This window comes from Ranitomeya imitator, chromosome 2, assembly GCF_032444005.1.
Source record: "Ranitomeya imitator isolate aRanImi1 chromosome 2, aRanImi1.pri, whole genome shotgun sequence".
Lineage (NCBI taxonomy): Eukaryota > Metazoa > Chordata > Amphibia > Anura > Dendrobatidae > Ranitomeya > Ranitomeya imitator.
In genome coordinates this window covers 127,854,198-127,866,103 of record NC_091283.1, presented here as the reverse complement: position 1 = coordinate 127,866,103, position 11,906 = coordinate 127,854,198, and the positions used below count along the sequence as shown (strand labels likewise).

General features: G+C 41.0%; 1 protein-coding gene across 1 annotated transcript in view; it reads left to right on the top strand.

Moving 5' to 3' along the window:
- Window positions 1-789: 789 nt before the first annotated feature.
- LOC138667233 (ras-like protein family member 11A-like) overlaps window positions 790-11,906 on the top strand; it is a 51,899-nt gene continuing 40,782 nt past the window's right edge. Inside the window, exons 1-3 of the mRNA XM_069755499.1 lie at window positions 790-987; window positions 5,092-5,148; window positions 7,189-7,271. Of these exons, the coding sequence (XP_069611600.1) occupies window positions 867-987; window positions 5,092-5,148; window positions 7,189-7,271 (261 nt within the window). The 5' untranslated portion in view covers window positions 790-866. The remainder of the gene's footprint in view (window positions 988-5,091; window positions 5,149-7,188; window positions 7,272-11,906) is intronic.

The following is an 11,906-nucleotide window of genomic DNA, read 5'->3' as shown; positions in this document are numbered from 1 at the left end:
ATTGACAAAGTTTGCCACTATTGGGATGTGGACAAGACGCTACATTTTGTATGGATCTATGAAGGACTGCATGTTTTACAACTGACTCACAGACTCCAGGACTTATTGTTCTCTGTCTCCCTCTAGCAGGGTGTCTCACAAGAATAAGGATTAAATCAATGAAGCCTGAACTCTTTCTCAAATTGAAGAAGCAACAGTTTTGATTAACCATTTCTACGCAGACGAGCAAATCTTTGGAATTCTGTACCTCTATGAAACTGACTTTCTAGTATGTAACTTTCGTATCCCATGTAAAACTGAAGATAATTTAGTATCTTCAAATATATTTGTAATTTGTATGATTTAACTCTTTAAACATATTGTAGAGACTTTTTTATTTCAGCGAAACTAGGATGAAGTTATTTCAGCTACCTACAAATATGGTTTGCATCAACAGTAAATGCCAAAAATAAAATATTGATTTCTAAATAAAAAGTTGTAGAGTTCTGCTTCATGCTTTCTGGCCTTATTTACAGTCTGCACAGGAAACGTAGGAAGATATGGAAGGTTATCTACAGAATGAGTATCTGAGGAGGAGATACAGTTAAAATCACTATTTCCCATATCCCCTCCCCACGGAATGTCAATGAACAACTTCTGATTGGATGCTGGATGTAGGAATCAGTTTTCACTCAAGCTGGGAGAGAAAAGTTCTCCTCTGCCTTTGAAGGAGTCCCTCGGAGTGGGCACCGTCCCGTCTTGCCTTTGGAGGTCTCAGCAGCCTGACCTACTTTCAAACAATGATATTAGATTCAAGAAGCTGTGGAACCTAATAATAACAAGCTATCATTCCCATCGGACATTTTTTGGCACTAGCCCCATAGACTATGTCCCAGTTCTCCCACAACTATCTACTAGTTCCTATCCCTGAATACCCCCTCTTGGATTGTGATGCTAACAGGAACATCAAGATTGTGGTTCTTGGTGGCAGCGGTGTTGGAAAAACAGGTAAGACTTATAAATGCCTAGTAATGGGGATTTCTTCACAAGATAATGATCTTCTACAGTTCTCGATATTCATATTTGCATTTCCTGTGGGGTGCATACCTTATGAATTGGTGCTCGGAATGACATTTCTTTAGGATTTATGTGTCTAGTAGTATAGTAGTAGAGATGATCATCAGGTATTAGAGATGAAACTGGCTCAAATGCATCAGTTTGCTGTCAAAACTCAGCAATGATTGTGCCTCAATGCTTCATACAATAAATGCCCTTTTCCATGGGTTGATAATTGGCCTAATGAGCGTACGCCAAAATAGGTGTTTATGATCGTTCATTCATTTGGTCCTTGTCAGTGATCAGCCATTGAACTAGAAAACGACCATTCATTGGCTGATCACATCTTTTATGCAGACTAAAAAATAATTGTCTACAGCACATTATTACCCGGACAGAAAAAAGGACCTTGAAATGAGCACCTTACTGATGTCACATCATCGATCAGTGCCTGTTACGTAAGGCCATTTATTATACCCAGTGGTTGTCTTCTATATGTTCTCTTGGTCATCTGCATCTTCATAGGACACTATGTACCAACCAGTCCATTCAGGCAGTTGCATTTAACTATAAAGCTGATTTTGGGTAGAATTGCAAATATATTGTGAAATATTGTGTAACCTGGTAAGGGTTCACGCAAAATTGGAAAAATGATATTACTGCCTTAGTTTACATTCAGTTCGGGAGTAGCAAGACTTTCGCATGAATTCTTTTAGGGCACCACAAACTTGCATCATATGCAACTCCAATGCTTCTCCTTAATTAAGACACAAGGATTAGCACGTAAACTGTTTCCATGTTCGGTGACATCGCCATAGTCCCCACTGTGACATCACTTTCCAAGTACGGTAACATTGCCATTTTTCCTGTACTGTGACATCACTTTCCAAGTGCTGTGACATCGCCATTTTTCCTACACTGTGACATCACTTTCCAAGTGCGGTGACATCGCTATTGTTCCCACACTATGACATAACTTTCCATGTGCAGTGACATCGCTATTGTTCCCACACCATGACATCACTTTCCAAGTGCGGTGACATCGCTATTGTTCCCACACCATGACATCACTTTCCATGTGCAGTGACATTGCTATAGTTCCCACCCTATGACATCACTTTCCATGTGTGGTGACATCCCCATAGTTCTTCTCATACTGTGACATCACTTTCCATGTGCGGTGACATCGCTATTGTTCCCACACCATGACATCACTTTCCATGTGCGGTGACATTGCCATAGTTCCCACCATATGACATCACTTTCCATGTGCGGTGACATCGCCATAGTTCCCATACTGTGACATCATTTTCCATGTGCGGTGACATCGCCATAGTTCCCACCATATGACATCACTTTCCATGTGCGGTGACATCGCCATAGTTCCCATACTGTCACATCACTTTCCATGTGCGGTGACATCACCATAGTTCTTCTCATACTGTGACATCACTTTCCATGTGCGGTGACATCACCATAGTTCTTCTCATACTGTGACATCACTTTCCATGTGCGGTGATATCGCCATAGTTCTCATACTATGACATCACTTTCCATGTGCGGTGACATTGCCATAGTTCCCACCATATGACATCACTTTCCATGTGCGGTGACATCGCCATAGTTCCCATACTGTGACATCATTTTCCATGTGCGGTGACATCGCCATAGTTCCCACCATATGACATCACTTTCCATGTGCGGTGACATCGCCATAGTTCCCATACTGTCACATCACTTTCCATGTGCGGTGACATCACCATAGTTCTTCTCATACTGTGACATCACTTTCCATGTGCGGTGACATCACCATAGTTCTTCTCATACTGTGACATCACTTTCCATGTGCGGTGATATCGCCATAGTTCTCATACTATGACATCACTTTCCATGTGCGGTGACATCGCCATAGTTCCCATACTATAACATCACTTTCCATGTGCGGTGACATCGCCATAGTTCCCATACTTTTACATCACTTTCCATGTGCGGTGACATCGCCATAGTTCAAATACTGTAACATCACTATCTGCAATTTATTTCAGTGTGCATTAATGTTTCACTGTGACTATTACTTTTGGAAATAGATATCACTGTCAATTATGTTTGCACTGTAACATGCAATTAAGATTAACTGTTTGTTATCCCATTGGTGTGACATTACTCTATTTTACACTTCTACTATGACATCACAGTATTACTTTTCCCTTTACTGTGACATATGACTATACTGTATTAAATATTCCTATACTATGATATCACAGCAATATTATCACTGTACTGTGACATCACTGTATTTATTATTTCTGCACTGTGAGAGAAAAAATACAAATTGAAGAGTCCTGAAGTGGTTGATGCCTTTTTGAGGCTAATTGAAAATATGATGACAATTTACAAGCTTTTAAGTAAACTATGCCTGAAGCCGGTTTCACATGTCCTGATATTTCTGTTACCGGATATAACGGTAATGGAGATATCATTGTGGCAACCGTGTGCCGCATCAGTGCCACATGCACCAATGCCTGAGAAGTAGTGGTACAGTTAGCGCTGTTCCCCGGTGCCAGGTGCTGAAGACCTCTCGCATCATTCCCCCTGCTCTGCCAATGATCAGCTCAAGCAGGGGATAATGATGAGAGTTATATTCAACTCATAACAGCGACAGCAGGTGGCTGCTGACAGGACAACTGCTCCCATCAGCCTACACCTGCTGCTGCTAATAACAGAGAGAGAAAGCGGCGGCTGATGGGAGTATTCATCAGCCGCGGCCTGCGCTCTAAATAAATAAATACGGCGCGGGTCACCCTGTATTTTTGATAACCAACCCGGCAAAACTCACAGCTGGGGTCTGCAACCCTCAGCTGTCAGCGTTAGCAAGGCTGGTTATCAAGAACAGAGGTGTCCCCATGCTGTTTTTTTAAATTATTTAAATAATTTAAAAAAAAAAAGGCATGGGGTCATTTTTGACAACCAGCCGTGCTAAAGCAGACAGCTACAGGCTGGTATTCTCATCACAGTATTATCACTATTATTATAGCGCCATTTATTCCATGGCGCTTTACATGTAAGGAGGGGTATACATAATAAAAACAAGTACAATAATCTTAAACAATACCAGTTACGACTAGTACAGGAGGAGAGAGGACCCTGCCGGCGAGGGCTCACAATCTACATCTGTGTAATGTGACTGTATTTGTTATATCTGTATTATGAATTATGACATCACTATAATTATTATCTAAGTACTGTGACAGCAGCGTACATATATATATATACAGTGACATCATTGTATGTATTATTTCTGTACTGTGACATCATTGTATGTATTATCTCTGTAATGTGATGTGATTGTATTATCTCTGTATTATGATAGCAGTGTATTTATTATCTCTGTTCTGTGACATCATTTTGCGCTTTTTGAAGGCTTCAGTGGCTATAGATAAACCGTGAATTACCTCTGAAATGTCCCAACCATTTTCTTCCATATAAAAGGATATTAGTAATTTATACTGTACATAAAGATGAGGCCTTGGCACAGACTTTGTGCCTAGGCCTACAAACTTCAAATTACACTACGAGTGGAGGTTCTTACGTGGTTAGATGTATCGTATCTCATAGTAAGCGTACAAATCAATGAAGAAAGCCGCATAGATTTTAGTTGGTGATTTAGCAAGGATGCAATACGTCTATGATTGTTATTGGTGATCACAAATTTGCATCTTCCAATATGACATCTGTAAAAGTTCCTATATTTACAGTAGGACAACGATCTTTACAAAACGAGTGTCTAAGTCAGCTCATTTCAGCTTTACTAATTAAGAGACTTCAGTCGACCCACCAATTAAAGAGCAAATAGCTTAGAATGGCCTAAAAAGCCGGCCTATCTTCACCTTGACCAGACGACCCTTTGAGTAATTATAAAGAATGCAAGTTTGCGAATATTCATGTGGAGCCACAATTCACCAAATGAAAAATGCAGAGGAGCAGTCATTTAAGACTCAATAAATATGTAACGCTACAATGTGCACTAACTAAGGGATTTTTCTCTCTTTGTCCTAGCCCTCGTAGTAAGATTTCTCACAAAGAGATTTATTGGAGACTACGAAGCAAACACTGGTAAGTTTGAACAGAGGGTGGAAAGAGGGATCAATTGCTCAGCATGTGCTTCGTAAAGGGACACGGCTTGTTTAGTAGTCTGTGCATTCCTGCTGTCACTTTTGGACACTAGCAGAAGATAGATTTATATTACCTAGGACCTTCTCCTTTACCAACACGATCCATGTTTTCTCATCAGAATGCCATGCTTCAGTTTTTATTCCAATTGATTCTAGAGCAGAACTTCCAGGATTCCTATATTTCTTTGCAGTGTAGTTTAGTGTTTGGGTGTTTTTTGATTTTCAGGCCGAGCTTGTTAATCATCCTGTGTAAGCTTCTCCACGGAGGTCATTCGTTCAAACCATGGTCCATTACCCTCTTATAAATCTCAGCTTCCTTACATTTCTTCTCCAGTGTGCGACCTTTCAGATAATAACCTTTCCAGTCTGCTTTGACATTACTTAATAATATTAACTCTAGGATACACAGAATTGAGTCCACAACTGGGTAAAGAAGATACCAGAAAGTAATGACATCATCACCATCATCATCCTAATTTACGGCATTATAGTATACTAGATTGTGGCCCGATTCTAACGCATCGGGTATTCTAGAATATGCATGTCCCCGTAGTATATGGACAATGATGATTCCAGAATTCGCGGCACACTGTGCCCGTCGCTGATTGGTCGAGGCAACCTTTATGACATCATTGTCGCCATGGCAACCATTATGACATCTACGTCGATACTGTGCCCGTCGCTGAATCAGAAACGTGAGATGTCTACGTCCTTTATGACATCATCGTCGCTGTGCCCATTGCTGATTGGTCGAGGCCTGGCGGCCTCGACCAATCAGACGTGGGATTTCTACGTCCTTTATGACATCATCGTCGCTGTGCCCGTTGCTGATTGGTCGAGGCCTGGCGGCCTCGACCAATCAGAGATGCGGGATTTCTACGTCGATGCTGTGCCGGTCTCTGATTGGTCGAGGCCTGGCGGCCTCGACCAATCAAAGAGCCGGGATTTCCAGGACAGACAGACAGAAAGACAGACAGACAGACAGACAGACGGAAAAACCCTTAGACAATTATATATATAGATATAGATTACCTACTAATTATTTACTGTCTGAGAATATAAAAAGGGCATAGGTATTTGATAATAGTTAATTATTAATTATAGTCACTATTTATTGCCCACATATTCTGCATCATTTTATAACTCCGAGGGCATTACAGAGTAACACATACTTCAACAATAGAAGTAAGAGTTGTGACATAAAAGCTAAAAAGTTCCTTATTTTGAACAATGGTCAGGCAATCTTTTACAATAAATAGGGTCTTAAATAGAAAGCTGCATGTACTGCTGACCAACCAATATCTGTATATGCACAGATATGAACTGCTGCAATGTGCATGGAGGGTGGGACTAAACTATTAAAAAAGGGACCCATTGCTGATAAATAAAAATGTAGAAAAAGGAAACAGAAGAGTTAGATAAGTGATGTTATAGACCTGCCTAAAAAGATGTGTTTTAGGGTATTCCTTAAACTGTGGACACTGAAAAATAACCTGCCAAATTTCAATAAACTCAATAAAATCCCCACACACTTTCGATACCTAATCGTTTGGCTGTCAGTTTTCTCTCCCAACTATGCCGTATACCAGAGTGCTTGATGTGCGGCGCGCTCCTGTGTCCTTTATGGGAAAGCCACTGCCAGGCGACTCTTTTAGGGGACAGTCGGGGATTCAAATTCACTTTCGACCGTTGGACTATTTTGCCAATATCGTTGGTTTTGGCTTACATTAGTCTAATGTGTATGGTGATCTTACTTTTCATGTCTTCCATTAGCGAAGATGACCAAGATCATATTCTGAGGATTTTCCAGAGATTTTTATGTGCTGTAAAATCTACAACAGATATCTAAAAAAAAATCAGTTTTAGAGCACAATTTGTGTACAGCCAAAGGGTTTGTTCTTTTTGCAGTTTTAAAGTATTTCAATTTAGCAGATACATTTTAAGTTCAGCAGCACATTAATACAATTTTTTTGCTACGCAGGTGCGTTATACTCAAGGAAAGTGACGATTGATGGAGAACAAATTTCCCTACAAGTACAGGACACACCCTATGTATCAATGGAGGTAAGCTGTAGGATACTATTAGTCTGCAGACTTTGCTAAAGATGTGATATTTACATAGTGCTAAATAATATTTAACTTTATTTTTCAATTTTTACAAAGCACACATATATATATACTGTAAGTAAATGTATAGCTGAGTCCCAGGAAACATGATTTTGCCTGTGTTTTGGTATTTATTGATTAACAGATTGTAATTTATTAACTGCTAGGTATTTAAAATGATTTCAGAGTACACTAAAGCCCTGTTCTGTCCTTAGCTTTTAATGGTTAATATTTGATCTCCTTGTTTTTAAGAAGTATTAGGTATTTATTCTGATGCCCCCATGCCATAATGATATGCCGAAGGAAACGCTTGATTGCGAGGTACTATAAAAATGGAGGACTGTGCAAACATGGCTTTACCACCAAACCTGTACACCTACGGCAGTGAGAGGTGTACAGCTAATACAACTTAAAGGGGTTTTCCACTTCTAGGACATAAGCATAAGCTCAACGTTTCCCGCTGAGAATCATTGACACCACACGTACAACAAAACGGTCATGGGAATGAAGATTCATACATTTTTTTGCACTAATATCTACAGTATACCTAGTTGATAATCTGCTCATCACAATTGGCACTGACCAGCACAATATTTCCTTAAAACTATTTATGTCATAAAATCAAATGCTGCCATTGCATTTGAAATATTTTGCAATCAGTTTTCATATATATATATTTCTATATTCTCAGCTCATAAAATATTGATAGTTAGCTGCCATACTTACATATAAATGAATCATTCTGTTATAAGTAAAAAAATGTGTTGAATCCATCTAATCGCAACGAGTGTTTCAAACAATAGTGTTATACCCAACACTTACAGATATAGATTCAAACGTGTTATAGGTAGAAAAGGATAAAATGGTGTCTGTGATTTTTATAAAATGGCTCACAAATCATCGGAAGTGCTAAAAATACCAGAATAACCAATACTCTTCTGATAAATCTGAACGTTTGCAGTCAACTACTGACATCAGCAGCGTCATTGTCCACTTGTGATTGGCTGCAGTGGTCATTTGCAGGCTGTGAGCGCCTCCTCACTGCAGGACTTTTAACAAATACTGTCTGGTGTAGCAGAGGACGTACTTAGCTATTCATGTGAGTCACAGTTTTTTTTGTTATTATTGAATCACCTATTTTATGCCTTTTTTTAAGTCCCCTTGAGCACAAACCAATAATGAATTTGCCGTTCTTGGTGTCATAAAGTATTAACATAATACGGTACTTTACAAGCAGGATTATGTAAGGTTTGCCCCAGGATAGAGTAACACCAATCTTATATTTAGAGTCCAAACCAAAATTGATTTCAGCCTGATTAAAATATGCTTGACAAAACAGTGAGCACATCTAAGATAACATATAGCTCTACACAACAAATCTTCCATACTTTCCCCTCCTCGAGACCAAACTTATTTAGTTCAAAATATGGGGGTTGGGATTTCTTTTTTAGGTTAGGATTCGCTTAGGCTTCTTTCACACTAGCGTCGGGCCCGGCCCGTCGCAGTGCGTCGGGCCGAGGTTACCGACGCTAGCGTTGCCTCCGCCGCACAACGGGTGCAGCGGATGCTGCTTTTCAGCGCATCCGCTGCCCCATTGTGAGGTGCGGGGAGGTGGGGGAGGAGTTCCGGCCGCGCATGCGCGGTCGGAAAAGACGGTCCGTCGGCTGCAAAAAATGTTACATGGAACGTTTTTTGCGGCCGACGGTTGGCCGAAAAACGGCGCAACCGTCGCGCGACGGTTGCGACGTGTGGCAATCCGTCGCAATGCGTCGCGTAATGTTAGTCAATGGAGAAAAAACGCATCCTGCAAACACTTTTGCAGGATGCGTTTTTTCTGCAAAACGACGCATTGTGACGGATTGCAGTTAACGCTAGTGTGAAAGTAGCCTTAGGCCTCTTTCACACATCATTTTTTTTACAATCAGTCACAATCCGTCAAAGTGTTGAAAAGACTGATCCTGTGCCGATTGTAAAAAACTGATGCATTGGATCCGTTTTTTTGACGGATCCGTCGAAGCAGTTGTTGCCTGATGTAAAGGAACAAAATGAGAAAGAGAGAGAGATTTTTTTCCCTCAATGGAAAAATGGGTTACATTACAGAAAATAAGAAATTCTTCCAGGCATGCTCAGTTTCAAAAAACGAAATCCGTCACTGGATTCCGTCTTTCGACGGACAGCGACGGATCCTGTGTCCATAGGGTTCCATTATAGCCAACGACGGATGGCGCAGGATCCGTCGCTATCCGTTTTTTTTCAACGTACACAAAAAACGTTACTATGTCCGTTGTCTCCGGGCGACGGACGCAGAATTTATGACGGATCCGTCAAACAACAGATGAAACGGAAGGCTATCACAATCCGTCACTAATGCAAGTCTATGAGAATAAAACGGATCCAGCAGCAACATTTTCTGGATATGTTTTTTTCACAAAATGACGAATTTTGACGGAAACAAAAAGACTGAAATGTGAAAGAGGCCTTATCTAGTGTGAAACTAATATGACTATAGCTCTATAACCATTGGATGTGACTGCACACTGTACAACGCACCACTGCTCCAGTATATCTGCAGTGTTTCCCAACCTGGGTCCCTTGGAAAATGCTGAACAATACTTATAAAGCAACACTTTCCACCACTTGTGAAGCACCTCCTAAAACCTTCATGTTGTGCACCATGTAGTACACCCCTCAACCTATGGATTGGAGAAAATCCTTTAAAAGGAAGCTGTCAGGTCACCAGGCCTCAAAAAAACCAACTTTATCTTTCACAGCTTTACTACTGTATTCTAATAATGTCCTTGAGAAACCGTATAGACTCTCCTCGACGTCATGCTCACTATGGTATAGTGATATAGAGTCCCTCGTAGTCAAGAAATCTGCTGTTTGTCTGTGTGCACGGCTTGCCCAGAGTAGGTATGCAGGTGTCTGCATCACTATGCCTTCCTGATATGCAGTGATCTAATTTGAATAGCGATGAGTGGATCAATTCAGAAAAGATCAAGTCTGAGACTAATTTCCTGAAATTCACGTTTTTTCATGCATATTTGAACATTTGGAGATTCAATTTACGATTTACAGATAAAAAAAACTTGCCCTGCACCTTTTGCGATATTGCTGAAGTATTTGACAGCGAGCTAACGTCTTCATGCATTTCCACGCGGGCCTACCCTGAATGCCCTGCAGCCACATCTAGTGGGTTACCTTTCCTTGGAGAGTAGTGGTCAGTACCTGGACAATCAGCAGTTTACAGCAGACCAGCTTGTATTTTTCCATCTCCAGAGTCACCGGGTAAGTCTCTATTTTGTAGAGTGTAAGGTCTTATGGTCAGTGGGGTCCTCTCTCTCCTGTAAAGTGTAAACTCTTATGGTCATAAGTTACCTCTCTAATCAGTAGCATATCAGCTCTTATGATCAGCAGGATACTCTCTCTCCTGTAGAGTGTAAACTCTTAGGCCATGTTCACACATTGCAGATTTCCCTGCGGATTTTTCTGCACTAAAAACCGCAGCTCTTGGCAGAAAATGCAGGTGCGGTTTTTGGTGCGTTTTTGGTGCGTTTTTAGTGCGGTTTTTAATGCGGTTTTTAATGCAGTTTTCTCTGCACATGGATGGTAATGAGGGGTTAATGCCACCTTGCTATTGTAAGGTGGCATTAAGCCCGGTTAATAATGGAGAGGCGTCAATAAGATGCCTATCCATTATTAATCCTATTAAAGGGTTAAAAAAAACACAGACACTAGGAAAAAATATTTTAATTAAATAATGACACACACTTTTTGACAAAGCCTTTATTATACACTCAATCCATCCTGAAGACCCTCGACCTGCAAAAGAAAGAAAAAAACAAACCAAATTCATACTCCCTGGCCCTGTCCGCAGAAATCCCATAACGAGGGTCCCACGACGATCTGCCATGGAGAACAGACACATCCGGAGGAGCAAAGCTACTGGCAGTGTATTGGATTCTGCGGACAGGGAGTATGGATTTGGTTTATTTTTTGGGGATTTTTCCCTAGGGGACCGAGGGCTTCGCGTACCAGTATGTGCTGTTGGTGAGTATATACTCTATGTTATATGTACTGTGTGTCATGTATGAATGTGTATCAATTCACGTGAATTGTATGTGTAGGTGTTTTGTGTTACTTACTATTGTGCTAAGTCGCCGGACACAGGGACAACTCTCCCATCCTAATACCGGATGGGAGTAGTAGTCCCATACGGCGACTTAGCACAATTGGGTGACACTATCGACACACACACAGACAGACGCACACACACACAGACAGACGCACACACACATATACATACACATCTCCATGGTGACAGCCACACTCCGCCCACGCACTTCCGCCCACGCACTTCCGCCCGCTTCCCTGCACTTCCGGCTGCAGCGGTTTCTACACCCAAAACCGCAGAAAACCCGCAGATATTTTTGCATCTGTAAACTCTTATGGTCATAGGTTACCTCTCTAATCGGTAGCATATCAGGTCTTATGGTCAGCAGGATACTCTCTCTCTCCTGTAGAGTGTAAGCTCTTATGGTCATAGGTTACCTCTCTAATCAGTAGCATATCAGGTCTTATGGTCAGCAGGAT